Genomic DNA, 16,660 nt, shown 5'->3' on the forward strand with positions numbered 1-16,660 from the left:
GCATTACTGTGATTGATTCGTCAACTGTTGCAGGGTTTTTACGGCGGGCCGCGTGAGGCGACGTCGGCGGAGGGGGGATGACAGCCGCCGACAATGGCACGCCCCGGTCCGACGCCGCACCAAACCCGTCCGCGCCTCGGCCGAATTAATTACATCTGGTATCGGCATAAATGGCTCGGCCGGTAATCTAAGGGGATGACGGCCGGCTTACGGCCGCGATATTTATTGCCCGCGGCTCCGTAGGAATTACGTGCGCGGGCCGCCGGCAAAAACCCTCCTCGCCGGTGGCGGCGGCGCCGGCCGACCGCCGGGGCGTGTAGGGTTACACGGGGGGAGGCGGCGGGCGGCGCTCGGCCGCGGTGTCCGGTGCGGCGGCGGCCGTGTGCGGCCCCGCTGCTCACCGATTAGACGCTGCCTTCACGGTGGCCGGGGATGGTGCGGTGCGTCTGAAAAACGACCGGCCCGCGGCCGGCCGCGGACAATGGCGTGTAGCGGTCGCACCGTGACCAGTGACCAGTGGCCATCGTGGCGCAGTGTGCGCGCGCACGTGGCGGATGAGCCGCGCCGGTGCCCCGCTCCGGCTGACACCGGCAGCGGCGGCGCACCGAGCAGCAACACGGCAGGTGCCTAATCCCGGCGATCCGATGCGGCTCCTGAGCGGCGGCCGGAGTCCGTGGCCCCGCGGCTCGCGGCGCGTCGCCTACCCATGCCACGCCCTCCGAGGATAATCATGGTGAAACTCGTGTGACGGCTGCACTTCGGCTAACTGGATCATTCATTCGGCAAATGCAGACCGCGGGAAATTCCACATGCCTCGGGCGCTGCGGTCCGATGGGGCGGCACGCCGCCATGAGACGCTCCACGTGCCGGCGTTCCTGCCCGCCACACGCCGGCGGCACCGGTAGGTTCGCGGCGGGCAGCTCCACCAGGGCCGGCGTCGCAGCGTCCGGCCAACAACAGCGGAGGTCGCCGACTGATCGGGATAAGTTGCGATAACGAGTTGAGCAGCGGCTGTCAGGCCGGCGCCGGCGCGCTGCAGACTCTGGTGAGGCGAGCTGCAGCGGTCCGCCGCGCCCCTGAGTGACCTCCATTGGCCAGGCCCGGGCCAGGCAGGCTCGCCGGGAGGGAGGGGAGGGAGGGAGCCGGGCAGGGACTGGCGGGGCGGACCGTGGCCGGGATGCGTTTACGCATCGAGCTGCGACATCATGTGATGGTGGACTCAGATTCCAGGATAAACTTGAAGTGGGATATTTCTTCTGCACCAGAACTGAACGTTACGATAGAGGGCCTGATGAACCACAAGTGTTTAACATTAAAGAATACTGATACTGGATGCTGAAGGGGAATTCTGACGAAGGATACTGAACTGAACAATCAAATTATACGCGTGTGATCGCGTGCGGCCAGATCATATGGTTCGCGTCACAACCATGATCACATCACGTACGCATCAGAAGCAATTTATAAGGTATTATTCTCTTACGACCACGTGAGCAGGACTATCATCACCACGGAAATCAGCCGCTGTAACACGCTTCGAAAACGTCCTCGCGGAGTATTTCAGGAATGCGCAAGACCCGCTTGTGCACAGCGACTACTTGAACCAAAAACAAAGACAAAAACAAAAATGTCCGAGCCCCAGAGCTCGACCGCGCAGTCCATTTCCACCATCCACCGGCGCCGAGGGTGCATCCAAGACCACCGCGGCCAGGCCACCAGTGCGGCACAATCAATAGGTGTGGCGACAGCGAGGCGGCCGGCCGGCGCCTGCCCCCTCCGGCGCCGCCAGCCGCGGCGCCGGCTGGTCATCAGGACCACCTCGCCGGCGACCCCCCCCCCCCTCCCTCTACCCCCTCCCCCGCCTGATCGCGATCGCGTCGCGTCGCGGGACACCGATCGCCTCGCGCGCGGACCAGCCCGCCCCGCCGTGCCCTGCGAGCGCCGCCGCGCGCCGTCAGCGAGGCTCACGCGCGGACGAGTTCATCTGACTTGTAAATAACGCGGCCGCCGCGGCTGGTCGGTGGCAGCGATGGAGTTGTTTTGGCGGTCGGTCCGCCGGCGCACAATTACACCCGGAAACGGGGCCTGCCGCTGCATGTGCTCAGGGCCCCGGCCAAGTCATAATCGCTGAGTGGCCGGGACGCGCCGACGGGGCGGCCGTGAGAGACAGAGCCGTGCTTTCGTTGGCGGCGCTCGCTGTCGGCAGCCGGGCCCCCGGTTAAGGACAGGCGATGTGCCAAAGTCTGCGCGGGGGAGGCCGCCCATGCAGCTGACCCGGCGCCGACTCAGGCCGACCCTGACTCCCAAGAATTGCATTTGTGGACTCCAATTCATTGAAGTTTTGACTCTTGGCCATTCGGATTCCCGGTGACTTTGAATTTAGCTGACTCGTACTTTTGGAAAATCCGACCGTGACCAATTCTGATTTCACGTGCCACCAACCCTAGGTGACTCCGACTCCAAAAGACCCGCGTCTCACGCCCTCGGACTCCGACGCCTCTGACTCCACGCCGAGCCGCCTGCGCGTCGAGTCGAGTCGAGTCGAGCTGGCTCGCGTGCTGAGTCGCCGGCACGAGGTCCCTGGTCGCGGCGCCGTTTTAATCGAGCTCGGGCCCGCTACCAATCGTTAGTGTGAGTCATGGCGGGCGGCGATCACGACATGTCGTGCGCCCCGACACCGGCCCGACGACGCCGCGGGCCGCCGCAGCGCTGGACTAGTCGGACGACTAACGAGCGCTGGACGAATCGGAGGACGAACGCCCGCTGGACGAGTCGGACGACGAACGAGCGCTGACCGAATCGGACGACGGACGAGCGTTGGACGAATCGGGCGACGGACGAGTGCTGGACGAGTCGGACGACGAACGAGCGCTGGACGAGTCGGAGGACGAACGACTGCCGGACGAGTCGGAGGACGAACGACTGCTGGACAAGCCGGAGGACGGTGGGTCTCTGTCTTTCCGAGCCGGACGACGGCGAGTCGCGGTGCTGAACGAGCTGAGACAGGCGAGCCGGCTGACTAAACGCCGCACGAGCACGAGCAGGAGCGATCTGACGTCATACGTGTGAGCGATCTGACACGAGGACCGGCCGACCGGCTGGCGCGACAGGCGGACAAGACAACTGCGCCACCGAGGCTTCACGCGGGGCGGGCTTTACGGGTGCACCACGGGCTCGGAGCTCGGACCCGTCGGTGACGGAGCGAGAAAACGCAGCAGCTCCATGAATGGCGTCAACGGAAGGCAGCGAACGGCGCGGGCAAACTCGCTAGATAGGCTCTGGTAGGAAGGCTGAGCGACTGCGATAAACGGGCACTTCAGTGGCTTAAGGGCACTTATTGGCTCCGTTATTGGGATCGTTCCGTACAGCGCTGCCGGCTACCTCAGCCTACTCTCAACAATCGGATAAGTGGACCATGGGATTGGATCAAGAACTGGGGCAGCAGTTCGCCGCTAGGAGTACCCCACTAAACGCTTCTGTGCTAACGACCGTGTGTGACATGCGCACGCAATAAATCACATTGGACTTAAGGAGCCCCAATGTTTCTGCTGTAATATCCGCAGTTGAGTATGCCAGGGTGTATGGGACGTCCAATGTAGTTACTGGAGGCGTGGGTATAGGCTGAACGAGGATCACTTTAACGGTGATATATTTATCTTGAGCGACCCACCCCGGTAGCGGCCCGGTCTGAAAGCTCATTCCTTGTGACAAGTGTTCGCAAATTGATGCGTTTTGCAGCAAGAGGCAAAGTTTTTTTTCAATCTTTGCTTCATGGTTCGTGAAAACTGCATACAAGTGTTTCGATTCGTTTTTTCTGAACCCTTACAACGTGGATAAAATACGGCTTGCACCATACGATTAGCATGGAAAAACGGAATGTTAAATTACGAAAGAGGCGCACATGACAGCTCAAAACCGGCCTAGTCATCAGTGAGCGGACGTCATGGCAACGCCGTACCAACACCGCTTGAAGGAGGCCCAATGGGCGATCGCATCGGCAGAAGTGCGATTCGATTGGTGCAGCTCGTCGCGAGTCCGAGCCTTCAAGATGCCCGCGTCTTGCATTTTGCCAGGATTAGAGCTAAATCTCGGCTGCCGCAGCCGACAATGGTGGTAAAAGCATAAGGCCCTCGCAGGTGAACATTCCGTCACGCAGCAACATCAGCGCCGCTCGGTCCGCAGCGACACCAGTAGCTGACAGGGAAACGGACAGCACCGCCTTTTTAAAAAAGCGGCAGTGAGATTCGCCGGCTTGTGAACCGAGGGGATTGATCATGACAACCAAACAGGTGATAACCCGGCTCATTGTTATCAGCAGCCATCCAAAACATTTGCGTTTGTGCAAGACTGGTCGTGGTTTTCGGAAACTTATCATTCCAAATTCATTCATTTTGCGGACTGCAATATAAAGGCCCGGCTTGGCCCATAACTAGCCAATTTTCAAGTGACGGAGCCTTTCATTAGCTCACAAACGCTACATCAAGGAATCCTGTTACTTGCTAAACTACCATAGGACACGACAATCCAATACAATAACTGGACCATCTGTATGAATACATTAAGACATCTAGATCCGTTTCCTTGGGTTTTGGCATTATCTAAATTGTGATAGCATTCGCATGCGTTATCATCTCACTCATAACGCACTGCACAATGCATCGTACTGCTATGATTCAGCTTGGAGATGCCCTAAACTTTCATGTGGCTGATTTTGTGGCGTTCACGATTCCAGAAGCTCTAAACGTTTAACCGGAGACCAAATTTCAGAGGGTCATTGCTATTCATTGGCAATGAATTGTCTTTTAACCCAACGACGTCATCACAATGATGACACGAACTTTTCTAAAACCACTGGACCGTTTTGCCTCGCATACGTTGGATGCATGGGGGGAGGGGGGGGGGGGGGCGATGCGGCTGGCCAGTCGGTGCGTGATTAAACACGGGCTGAATGATCCTGCCGGAGCAAGCGGTCAGAAGCGCTGCTCCCTCCATGCACCGGGCGCGTTATTAATGACCCTGGCAGCTGGTGTGGCGGCGAACTGTCGGCTATATCACCGATGGCCGCCGGCAGATATTGCACGGCACAGGTCCAGGTGGAAGATAGGGCGATATACTGGACGGGAAGTTGCGTTATTGCCACATTATTGTGGCAGCAACACACGTCGGGTGGAATTAAACCTATATTACTGCCACTTTATGAAGCTTTAGCCGCGGCTAACTCCGCCTCGTTAACGGTCTTCCGCAGCGAGCCACCTCATTCACGTGGCATTGCGGTGAGGAGCGATTCACACTATTTCATTCAAGCGAAACGAGCATCTGTAAGACCTGTTGTATTTTTGGCATTTGACAACGCGGAACTGAAACGCCCGGCAGCATGCTGCATAACAAGACAAAGAGTTCTTCACAGCGTAAAGCATGCTGAAGACGAACTCATCGAGCGTTCAGCACGCCCCTATGGACGAAACCGAACTCCGTCGTCCGTGGCTCCTCCGGAACGCGAGGTCTGCCGCCTCCAAAGCGTTCCGTCACGGCCTCCAGTCCCTGCCGGACAACACAGAGGCTCATCCCGAGCCTTCGTCACACCTCCTCCGATTGGGCCGTCGCAAGCCTGACGTCGGCAGCTCTTTGACGCCGCTCCCGGCTGTCAAAGCCCTGCGCGTGCCGATGGCGAGGCGGCGCCGACCGCGCGCCGCGCGGCGGCCGCGACCGTGCGTTTGCGCCGCTTCTTGCACCAATTATCCCATTGTGGCGCACTGAGCGGACGTTTCCTGATTCAATCTGGCGATGGATGGCGGCCGCCTCTCATTGAGCCGGCGGCGCTGCAGTCGACGCCGTGATTGAGCGGCTGTTTACCGGCGCGTCACGGGCGCCGCGCACGCGTCGTTTTTGCCGCGAAGGCCGCGTCGCGCGCCCCAGGTGGTCCGCGTCCGGTGCGGGAGACCGGGGGGCGGAGCAGGGACGAGCAGCGGCGCGGTGGTCCCTCGTGTGACATGCGACGTCGGGTGCTGGCGGTCCCTCGTGTGACATGGGGACGTCGGGTGCTGGCGGTCCCTCGTGTGACATGGGCACGTTGGCTGCTGGTGGTTCCTCGTGCAAAATGGCAATGTCGGGTGCTGGTGGTCCCTTCCAGGGGTGGGAAATGTGGTGGCGGCAGAAGGGTTGAAGAACTTTTGAGCGTTGTGTTCCAGTGACGAAGTGGTTTGTGGGACCAGAGCGTGCAGCAGACCACAAGTTTGCTGGGCAGCACTGAGGCGTTACGGAACAACGCATGACGAATTCATCTGATAAGATGCAAGTATGCCCTGTGTTGGCAATGAAGCAAAAGTGAATGAATCTTAGTCAACATAAAGCCCCGTAAACGATGCATTGAACTAATGCAAAATAGGATGGGAGCTTGTTTGAAATATGATGACAATTTATTATCCCAAATGAAAGCATTTCCGGACCTGGGTTCTACATCTACTCGCATGGTATACGTACCATCCCTAACGCCCAAGTAAAATTATTTTTATACTAAGTGGTTACAAAAAGTTTAACAGGTGGCGTGTAATGGCTGGATTTTGATTTCAACCAGAAGTAACATTTCTGCAAGCTCTCCTTTTTCTAGCTGGTTTACATAACCATAAATCTGAATAGCTAATACCTGTTTCTCGTCCGATATCATGCACCCAGTCCGAAAATGCACAGCGGAATTGTCCTTCCCCGTGCAGACTGACGATATTTGCAGAGTCCAAACAACGGAAAACTATGACGTTCGGATAATTGCGCATCGAACAGGTGGCGTGGCGGTTCGCAGAACGCTGGGTCAACACCGCCGGCCGTGCAGCCCAAACACCTCTCTCCGGACAATGGGCGCCTTGTTCGATCAAACTGAAAGATGAGATGCCATCAACGGCCGCAGCCAGATGGTATTGCAGTTGGAGCGTCGTGGCGAGTACAATTTCAGCAAGGTTGCGAGAGGCACTTACGACCTGGCGCTGACTCACGAGATTAGCAGTGCTCTGCCCGCGACTCTGTTCAGTTCGACTCGAACCATTCTCAGTCTGCTGGCCGAGGCAGACAGCTGGTGGGGTCAGAGGTCGGACGAAGGCCAACAGAGCAGTGACTCCAGACACCGAGACGGAGGGTCGGAGTCGTAGAATGTGTGAGATCACTTGGCGCGAAGAGACTCAGGGACGTGTGTGATGGTCTGGTATATTGCATCTATGATGGTCTGGTATATTGCATCTGTGATGGTCTGGTATATTGCATCTGTAATGGTCTGGTATATTGCAGCTCTGAGGCATCGAAATCATCGACTAAAACATGACTCTGACAGTGTGATACGTGCTTGATGGAATTTCCGAATATATGAGGTGATGTGCGGAGAAAATTGTGTTTCAAATGGAAGTCAATCATGAATCCGAGATGCGAGACCGAGGCACCGAGAGATCATCCCATTCTTTATCGGTGCCAGGTGAACTAGCAGTAAACTTCCAGCAAAATTTTGCCTTCGCATAGAAGCGGAATACCACACTGTGGCTTACTGAGCCCGAACGGACAGCCGGACGGCCAGCTCGGGCGGCCAGCTCGGACGGCCAGCTCGGACGGCCAGCTCGGGCGGCCAGCTCGGGCGGCCAGCTCGGACGGCCAGCTCGGGCGGCCAGCTCGGGCGGCCAGCTCGGGCGGCCAGCTCGGGCGGCCAGCTCGGACGGACAGCTGGACGGCCTGCTGGGCGGCCAGCTCGGACGGCCAGCTCGGACGGACAACTCGGGCGGCCAGCTCGGGCGGCCAGCTCGGACGGACAGCTGGACGGCCAGCTGGGCGGCCAGCTCGGACGGCCAGCTCGGACGGCCAGCTCGGACGGCCAGCTTGGGCGGCCAGCCGGGCGGCCAGCTCGGGCGGCCAGCTCGGACGGCCAGCTCGGACGGCCGGCTCGGGCGGTCAGCTCGGACGGCCAGCTCGGACGGACAGCTCGGGCGGCCAGCTCGGGCGGCCAGCTCGGACGGACAGCTGGACGGCCAGCTGGGCGGCCAGCTCGGACGGCCAGCTCGGACGGCCAGCTCGGACGGCCAGCTTGGGCGGCCAGCCGGGCGGCCAGCTCGGGCGGCCAGCTCGGACGGCCGGCTCGGGCGGCCAGCTCGGGCGGCCAGCTCGGACGGCCGGCTCGGGCGGCCAGCTCGGACGGCCGGCTCGGGCGGCCAGCTCGGGCGGCCAGCTCGGACGGCCGGCTCGGGCGGCCAGCTCGGACGGCCAGCTCGGGCGACCAGCTCGGACGGCCGGCTCGGGCGGCCAGCTCGGACGGCCGGCTCGGGCGGCCAGCTCGGACGGCCAGCTCCGCCCGACCCTGACCAGAGCCGCACTCACGAGGTGCGGCCCGAACGAGGCGCCCCGAACAAACACCTCTCGCGCCTGTTTGCGCCGCGGTAAAAAGAGGCTCATTACACAGCACGGACCACAGCCGGCGGGCGGCAGCTCTGTTTGCCGACACGTCGGCTGAAGGAGACCGTGACTAGGCTGGCCCTCGGGTACCTCTGCGCCCGGGGTCGCTGCGACTAGGCCCGGGCAATTGGAGACGCGCCGGCATCACGCACTATGTTCCGCGTGTCACGCACATGCGGTAAGCGTGTGCGTGACACGTGGAACATGCGTGACGCGGACAAGCGTGAAGACCTTCTCCTATGGCGGAGTCTCCACAACGTCACATAGTATGACACAAGATCTTCTTAATATCTATTTTGCTAAACTAACGAACTCATTTTGAAGAACTCTCTCGAAAGTGGCGTTATTTCTACTGCCGTTCCGAGACTGACGGAAATGCCTTCGACGAAGCCCGTGGCAAAGACAGGTTCAATACCGCGCCTCTGCCAATAGAGCCAGAGAAGTAATGGGTTCGCAGTTCGGCGGTGAGAAGCACCTGTCATCAGCTGAGTCGCTCCTGAGAGCAGATATCACACTGGCAGGAGAGCAAAAAGACCGGTGCATAGTAAAATACTTAGAGGTGGCAGAATAACAAAAGAGCATGTCCTATACCACGCTTAAACCGGCGAACGATACGACGACGAAAACGACAGCGGTGGGACGTGGAACGTCACCATAACCTGAATGTGGAAGTCCTAGCCGCGGGGCTGGAATTTTGCCCTAAACCTGAAAGCTTTCTTTCTTCGTGCCTCAATATTCGTCAATCAAGACAACGCAGTTTGGTACTTGTTTCCGAACTCAGTCGCCTTGAAATTCAAAGGTCAAAGCCAGACGGTTTCAGGGAACGCAACGCGCTTGGAAATGATACAATTGCTGTGGGCTGGTCAATAGAGAAGACGCTTACTGGCCTGCGTAGCGTTCGTTTGCTTAAATTCCGGTTGTTTAGGTCCTCCAAAAACATGGATAAAAGACATTCAATGGGGGAACTAACCCTATGATAGAAGTCAACTGGATGTTTATTCGCATGCGTAATAATGGAAAATACATTGGGAATTAGCATGACGCCGACACCATGTTGCATTATCACACGTTGTAATTCGCGCACCGTATGCATGATATTGCAACGCGCCGCATACTCTCACACCACCGAGAAATGGCTACGCCCGGGTATACAACGCAAAAGGACCCTGGCACCCGACGTTCTCCTCGATACCAATCCTCGAGCATCAGACATTATGTGTTTTTAACAGTTTGAAACGGGCCGACTTTGCCTAAGATTCGCCTAGGAATGACTTGGCTTGTGTAGATCCCAGCTCGATGCTCAGTTGGGCTTTAAGAGCATCGTTATGCAAATGCCAGAGTACTCAACTTCTCCATGGAGTAATTGACGTCGACTTCCGCAGCGCTCCAATTCACAGAAGGCGCCTCGTTCGGAGATCTCGGTAAGTGGGATTGGACAACCATGGTCGCCATCTTAACGAATGCCTGAGAAATAACTTTCGACTACTTATCTTGTTATTACATTTTTGGAAGACGCAAATGACAAAAGGTAATGATTGTGCATTTGAGAATAGCATGATAATCGTATATGCTTTGGTGACCATAAAAGATGTGAGCTGAGGCCAGCGCAAGCAGTCCTTAGGGCTTGTTGTTGCGGCCAGAGAGAAAATAGCTGCCCATCAGCTGCACACCGTACAGTCCGTCACCGTTCAAGTTGGTTTGCATCATTGAATACGTTCCGATTTTCCTGATTAGAACTCTGAAACTAGTCTCTAAAGCCCACATACAGTGAAAATGGTTCCGCAATGTCACCTCCCCCCGGAGACTGAAACGCTGAGTGTTCTGTGTGCCTTCCATCTGCATGCTTGAGCTCCGACCGAAGAGCTCCAGGGATCACTGAATCGTCGTCACCAAAGCTGCGTGTAATCGTTCTCCGCTCCGGCTGACTGAACCCGCTCAATGGCCAGCGCGTCGCTGCCTGCCGCCGGATGCCGTTGTGTAATCGCATAGCGCAAACATCAGCATGGGCTGCTTGCGCTGACCCTTGCCCTCAGGGTACACCGCGCACGCTGTGCGTGTTTGCTGTTCGTAAACGTAGCAGCGGCCGAGGATCCGACGTCGATCGATCGGAGTTAACCTTAGACTGCGGTCGCTGGGCAGTCAGCAGGCTCCTGGTGCTACAAAACAGGACCAGTGCCCGGTGGTAAGATGCAGGATGAGTCCGAGTGCTGCACGATGTGGTTTGCAGCTCCGTGCCCCGGTCGTTGACTGAAACGTCCTACGAAATGCAAATGTCGAAGTGCACTTGATCGGTAGTGTCTGTGAGGTTGCACCGCAGGTGTGTCACTTGAAATATGGCCGACATGGACCGGAGGGGGCACTCTATAAAGGTGGCTTACTGTAGTCCCTCATTTAAAAGGTGAGTTGCTGTAGTCCCTCAACTACCCCCGAACTCCTTAAAGTCGCGTCTTGCCATTTGTAACATAACACAAAGAAAAACAGCGGGTAAGTCCAATACTGTGGACTGTGGCTTTTGGGCAAAAACTTGACCAAATATCTCTCGCCCAGGAAACCCAGCTTAACAGCCAAACTAAGCTCTTGATACAGTGGCATTGCTTTGTTTGGCCAGTTTGCTTTTGATTATGCCATGTGTAGAGAACGGTCGCGCTCAGACCCCGCTTGTCACCGACTCCCGACGCGGGCGTACTCACACTTTGTGCGTGTTGCGCGGTATGTTGAAGGGCACGCGCGTCAGTCCGCGGTGCGAACAGTCCACGATGGACGAGGTGCACTGGCAATCCTTGGGGCAGGCCAGCGCCGGCGCCGCCAGCACCAGCGCCAGCCCCAGCGCCAGCCAGTCCGCCGCGCCCCGCCGGCGCATCCTCGCTCGCTGCACCGCCACCGGAGCCGGGCTCACCCGCGACACATACCCACGCCGGCCGACTCCTGCGCTCTGGTCTGCGGACCCGCCGCACTTCCGCAGCCAGGTCTCGGACCCCACTGGTGAGCGGCGGCCCGTCAGCGCCGACCCCCCGGCCCTGCGAGCGCAGCGCCGCCATCCGGCGGCGGCAGATGGAAACAGTTGTGTTTGGAAAAGGTGGTGATAGATGGCGGCGGCGGAACAGAGCGAACCTTTGATGCGTTGCGTCTTGGGAGGGTTTGACGGTTGCCGCGATGAAGTAGAGGCCCCGCGGACCCCAAGAATTATCTGCCCTGGCAGTGGGAGCGTGTCTTACAGCTTATCCTAGCTTCTTTAGCAGTCATCAGCCGACCCACTGCCAATACGGCACCTCTGCCGCTCGCGCTTTCAACGGAGGTCATTCATACCCGCAGGATATCATTCATCTCCAATGATTGTGATGAGATCGCCTGACTTGGCCTCGATTCGAGAGGTCAAGCCGAGATCTAACGATGACCGCAATAGATTCTAATCACATTAATGATGATTGGGCGGGGGTCAGCACCTGATACATAAACTCGGTCTGTTTGCCTCGTCCATGGCATACAAGCCACCTCCAAAACCTCCACAGCACACGTTGTGCACCACACGCCAATATATATTCCACCGACGCAGATGACTCATCCCTAACGAGCCGACGACAAATAACAACAGTGAGCGCGCATCCCTCGCGCATGTGGCCTAAGTCGGCGAAGCAGCCGGCGCCGGCGCCTCCCCAACACCCGCCGAGCTCGCCGAGCTCGGGCCGTCGACCGCGCCGGAGCAACGCTCCTGACCCGCAGGAGCCTCTGTCCGGCTCGCGCCGGCCGTCACCGCGGCCGGGCCCTCGGCGGCGACAGCGTCCGCCGCCTGCACCGAGCCACGCAGCGCGCCCGCGCCATCCAGCTGCGTGTTCACGATGTCCTCTTTGGCATGCTCGGCTTTCTTTTCGGCGGCGAGTCGCCTCTTCTCCCGCTTCCGTTCGGCCCGGGCCTGCATGCGACTGAAACGCACCCAACACACCCTGTCTGACGGCCACTTCGATCAGTACGGCAGGTGAGCATCGGCTGGCCGCCCATAAAAAGGCAACGATGCATGACGTCATAAGCTTAAGAAAGATGTGTTTACCACTACAGTAGTGAAACAAAATATAAATGTATGAAAAATGCATAAAAATTTGCGTGAGACAGCACCGAACTGCATTTCAAAACAATGCAACCATAAGTGAGTTTTAATCATTAAGTGCTGCCCGAAGTTCTACTGAGCTTCGGTGTTGAGCGGGCTATGAAGACAACGCCAGAGGCTGGAGCGACCAGCCTTGAGCAGGATCACGCCTAACCACAAAGCGGGTGTCGCCAAAAAACGAGGCAGAACTCACAGATCCTGCTGGTGCTTCCAAACGTACTGCTGGTAGCGCAGTTTCGGCAGGGTGGTATTGGTCACGTAACAGAGCAGGGAGATCACTCCACCGCCCAGCAGACCCAGAAGAGAACCTGACCAGCACGCGCGCCCACAACACACGTTACAGGAGATTGGGGTGCACTGTCCCAACCAAACCTACGGGCACATACGGCGATAGCCAATGTCAAGAAACAGCAGGGACCTGAAATCTTCGTCACGAGCGCGCGAGAGCACACAGCCCAACAGCAGAAATCCTGGGCTTTCCCACGCAACAAAAACGCCCAAACACCCTCGTTCCGTTCCGTCGTCTTTCCTCCTAACGTCTCGCAGTAGAACAACGGGCTGCTTACAGCCGTCTGGAACTGAGGCAAGCACACCCCTATACCATGACCCGCACAGCGATCTGCGGAAGCCAGCACCACAACAGGCGCTGCCGACCTGCGGACGCCCTGACCTGCTACGGCGCCGGCGGCCATGCCGCGCAGGCCCATGGTGACCTTGTAGAGGGCGCCGGACGTGAAGCCCGCAGCAACGTAGTGCAGCGCCGAAATCTCGTTGGTGTACACCATCAGGCTGGTGGATACCAAGCTGCAACACAGGCAGAACGCGGGCGTCGACCGCACTGGCGCCGAGAGCACGGCAAGGTCAATGCCCTCGCGCGCTGAGTAACACTCCGACTCACGCGGACGGGTGAGGGCATTACGTCGCCAGTGTGTGCAGGGAAGTCTAGTCCTTGGTTCGTGCCCGTGTTCCGATGCCTCCTAACGTGACGCAGACGCCAAGTATCGCATCAGTGTACGACACGAGGATATATATGCGGTACCGACCGCTTGAAAACACGGACAAAATCATCCCCGCCGGCTGGCAACGCAACTTTAAAATACATTGCACAAATATCCCATTTAGTATGAACCCAAATCCGAGAGTCAACTGCGCAATTCCTTCGGGACACTTCCAAGACAACGTGTGCGTGACGTTTCCAGTCCGGCCCGCTCACCCGAACGAAGACGTGAACAGCGCCGTCCGCCAGCCGAACATGAAGAAGCCGCGGGACATGGCGATCATGATCCGGTCCTGGAGCGCCCTCTGCCGGCCCGGGTCAGCGGTCAGGGCCGGGCCGGCGGGCTGGCGACCACACGGCCCCAGGGACGCCGCGCGGACAGCGGCAACGGCCGGCGGAACACGGCACCCCGCGGCCGCGACATGTTCAGCGATGCTATGTGCAATGTGTTCCGTCCAGTACCAACGTGGCAGACCCAGCGGAAAGTCTCACAGAGCCAACGGAAGTAAAATCAAAGGTCTCAGCGTTGAGAAGGCCCATGCATACGCTAAGCAGCAGCCCGCGCGGGCGCCGGCTGGCTCGCTGGGGATTGTAATAACGCGGTGCTACTCCTGCATGTTCGCTTCAGAGATCACCTTGGCCGACAGCTGCGTCTCAAACGCGGTGGCCTGGTTGCGGTCGATGAACTTGGCGACGGCGAGCCGGCCGTTCAGCACAGCTCCCATGGCGCCGCCGGCCAGCAACCCGGTGGTGCCGATGCTGGCGACCAGCTCCAGCTCCGGCGTCAGGCCGCCCATCTCGCTGTGGTGAGGGGAGAGAGGGGGTCCAGTACCGCGCGACCCAGGCCGGAGCCGCCACCCAGGGCGGGCGCGGTTTGCAGTGTCCGGCTCGAGCTGTGGTCACGACGCCCGGTGCGGGGCGCAATGTCCGCTGGGCCCGGTCTCGCTCGCCACAGCACGAGATGGACAGGGAGATTACGGCAGCCACGGCGTCGTAAGATTATAGACATTGACGACACGTGCGGACTTATACGATGTGACAGATTGGACAGCGATCCACTCGTGCCACTCTCGAACCTATTGGCCGACGCCGGCGTGGCCGCCAGATTACTGGTTGGTCCTGCCATGACACTCAGAGACTGACCAAAGAGTGAACGCGGCGGCTGTCCCCCCCCCCCCCCCCCCCCCCCAGTCCGCAGACTCACTCGAGCGTGTACATAGCGGCCAGCCTGTCCCAGCCGGTCTGCTCCTCCTCGGGGTTCAGCAGCTTGTTCTTCACCAGCGTCTCGAAGTCGACGTTGTCGCACTCGGACTGCACGGTGAGAATGCTGAACCAGGAGGCGGCCAGCGCCAGGCCGCAGCGCGTCCGCCACCGGTCCGACATGGGCCGCAGCCAGCCTGCGCTCGGGCCGCGGCCCCGCTGCCGTGCCAGTAGCGTCGCCGCCGTCCGTACCGCGCGAGCCAGGCTCATGCCATTCAGCCGCCTCAGAGGTGGTGAGGATCCGTGAAAGCTGTGCAAGCGAGCCAGCTGGTGCACTATGCAGCGCTGCATTCTGTGCTGCGGGTTTTTCTCTTTTGGAGGGTAGTGTGATGTTAGATGAAGGAATGCATCATCTCTGAAAGATGACAGAAATATTTGTTTAGCTTGTAGCAGCCTGCAGGTAATAAGAGAATAATATTTCCTGTCCTTAATGTACATTGTCAGATGCTTGTGCAAAATGGTATATGGCATTCCCCACAAAAATTGACCAGTCTTTTCAGCTATCAATATTCAAGTTCTTCTGCTCACCAAATTACTAGAACAATGGGGTCTCTAAAATGAGGTTTGGGATACATCAAAGACCCCCAGTGCATCATCAGTGGATAGAAAAGATGATGACTCAGAGCATGATGCCTTGACACTCTCTTTCTCTCTTTGGACCACACATGGTGATGACCCTGGAAAGAGCATCCGTGAGTGCCAAGCACCACATGGACATCAACCTATCCCAGAAAAAGTCCAAGTGCTGTTTTCCAACAAATGGCCCAGAATTAGGTCTGCTCTGAAGTGGCATCTGGTGGAGAGCAGGTCAAAGTACACCTTTATGCAATACAGTGATCACAACGGATCCCTCAGTTCTGCACAATGGAGGTACAGTTACAGAACAGCCCACACCTGAACTCAACAGAGTGATAGCAGAAAATAATTTGGCAAGCACTTCAACACAAAGATTCCAACAATTTAGAAGGTTACTTACAGACCATATTCCCAAATACACATTGCACCTGTCCAACATTACAGCAGCATTGCAGCATCAATTTCCATACATGTGCACAGTAAGTTTGCACTGTTTTCTGCAGTTAGCATCATTTCAGTACATGGAAAGCAGTCCTCTAGAAATTGTGATCTTCAAACAGCAATTCAGGGTAAAAATGCACCAAAGCATTTTATTTTAAGGCATTATGAAAATTTAGTATCATTTGGCCTGGCCTGCACCTGGCACACACCAGCATGAAGTTCAGCACATGGATATTGCCCAAGTAGATAGCACAGCAGAGGGATTTTATGCTAATTGGCCTTAAGATGGCACCAGGTAGCATGCAAAAGGTGCTGGTCACCATCAAGCTGTAAGCGAAGTATAATCTCATCACAAGCATGTCAAACCATGTTTGCATATGCATGGAAGTTTAAGAATTTCTACACATGACATGCTTGTCAGCCATGATTGCTAAGCTGCTGTTTTGACACATTTGAATTACAAAACAGATCACTGCAGGCTGAACAATGAGCGTATCACTTCATCCATATTGGTTGATCAACTTATCATGAGCATGGATCTGGGCTGAAGACCTGATGTGGCCACAACAGACCTCCTGGGGACTTTGTCATCGCAACGACGGCAGACATAGGTGAAGTATGGCGTGGAATTAAATGGTATGTGCCCAAAGCCCTGAATATCTGCCTGCCAGATGTGTCAACTTGCCCTCGATGAAAAACCCCTGCAGCCCCTCCCACGGCCTCCGCTTCTCCACATCCACTTTTAATGCCTGACAACCGCACTCGCAGGATAGCGCAGGTGCGCTTGGTTTGTCTCATCTGCGTATCTTACGAAAGAATTGTGAACGAAAAGCAGCAGACAAATTGCCCTTCGTCGTTATGAA

General features: G+C 57.5%; 2 protein-coding genes across 3 annotated transcripts in view; both read right to left on the bottom strand.

The window, feature by feature from the left end:
• Positions 1-11,281, bottom strand: part of LOC119110047 (slit homolog 2 protein-like) — a 35,974-nt gene extending 24,693 nt beyond the window's left edge. Inside the window, exon 1 of the mRNA XM_037233791.1 lies at positions 11,112-11,281. Coding sequence (XP_037089686.1) covers positions 11,112-11,281 — 170 coding nt within the window. The remainder of the gene's footprint in view (positions 1-11,111) is intronic.
• A 655-nt stretch (positions 11,282-11,936) lies between these two features.
• LOC119110342 (RPII140-upstream gene protein) lies at positions 11,937-16,545 on the bottom strand. Of its 2 annotated transcripts, none has more exons than XM_037234121.1 (7): positions 16,483-16,545; positions 14,725-15,135; positions 14,156-14,321; positions 13,737-13,825; positions 13,194-13,327; positions 12,717-12,831; positions 11,937-12,341 (listed from the first exon to the last, which is right to left on the bottom strand). In XM_037234121.1, the coding sequence occupies exons 2-7, from the start codon at positions 15,069-15,071 to the stop codon at positions 12,041-12,043; spliced, it is 1,152 nt and encodes a 383-aa protein (XP_037090016.1). In that variant the 5' UTR covers positions 15,072-15,135; positions 16,483-16,545; the 3' UTR covers positions 11,937-12,040. The 2 variants fall into 2 exon arrangements, with proteins under 2 accessions (XP_037090016.1, XP_037090017.1); XM_037234122.1 differs by having other exon boundaries at positions 16,370-16,522.
• Positions 16,546-16,660: the final 115 nt, after the last annotated feature.

Source organism: Pollicipes pollicipes, unplaced genomic scaffold (assembly GCF_011947565.3).
Source record: "Pollicipes pollicipes isolate AB1234 unplaced genomic scaffold, Ppol_2.1 Scaffold_7231;HRSCAF=8579_pilon_pilon_pilon, whole genome shotgun sequence".
Classification (NCBI taxonomy): Eukaryota; Metazoa; Arthropoda; class Thecostraca; order Pollicipedomorpha; family Pollicipedidae; genus Pollicipes; species Pollicipes pollicipes.

Bases quoted from the DNA above. Each gene is read 5' to 3' on its own strand.
- LOC119110342 (XM_037234121.1), bottom strand. From the start codon at position 15,071: ATGCAGCGCTGCATAGTGCACCAGCTGGCTCGCTTGCACAGCTTTCAC. The intron at 14,322-14,724 runs GTGAGTCTGCGG...CCCTCACCACAG, and splicing joins GCCGCTATGTACACGCTCGA to CGAGATGGGCGGCCTGACGC. The intron at 12,342-12,716 runs GTGAGTTCTGCC...GGTGCGTTTCAG, and splicing joins TGGAAGCACCAGCAGGATCT to TCGCATGCAGGCCCGGGCCG.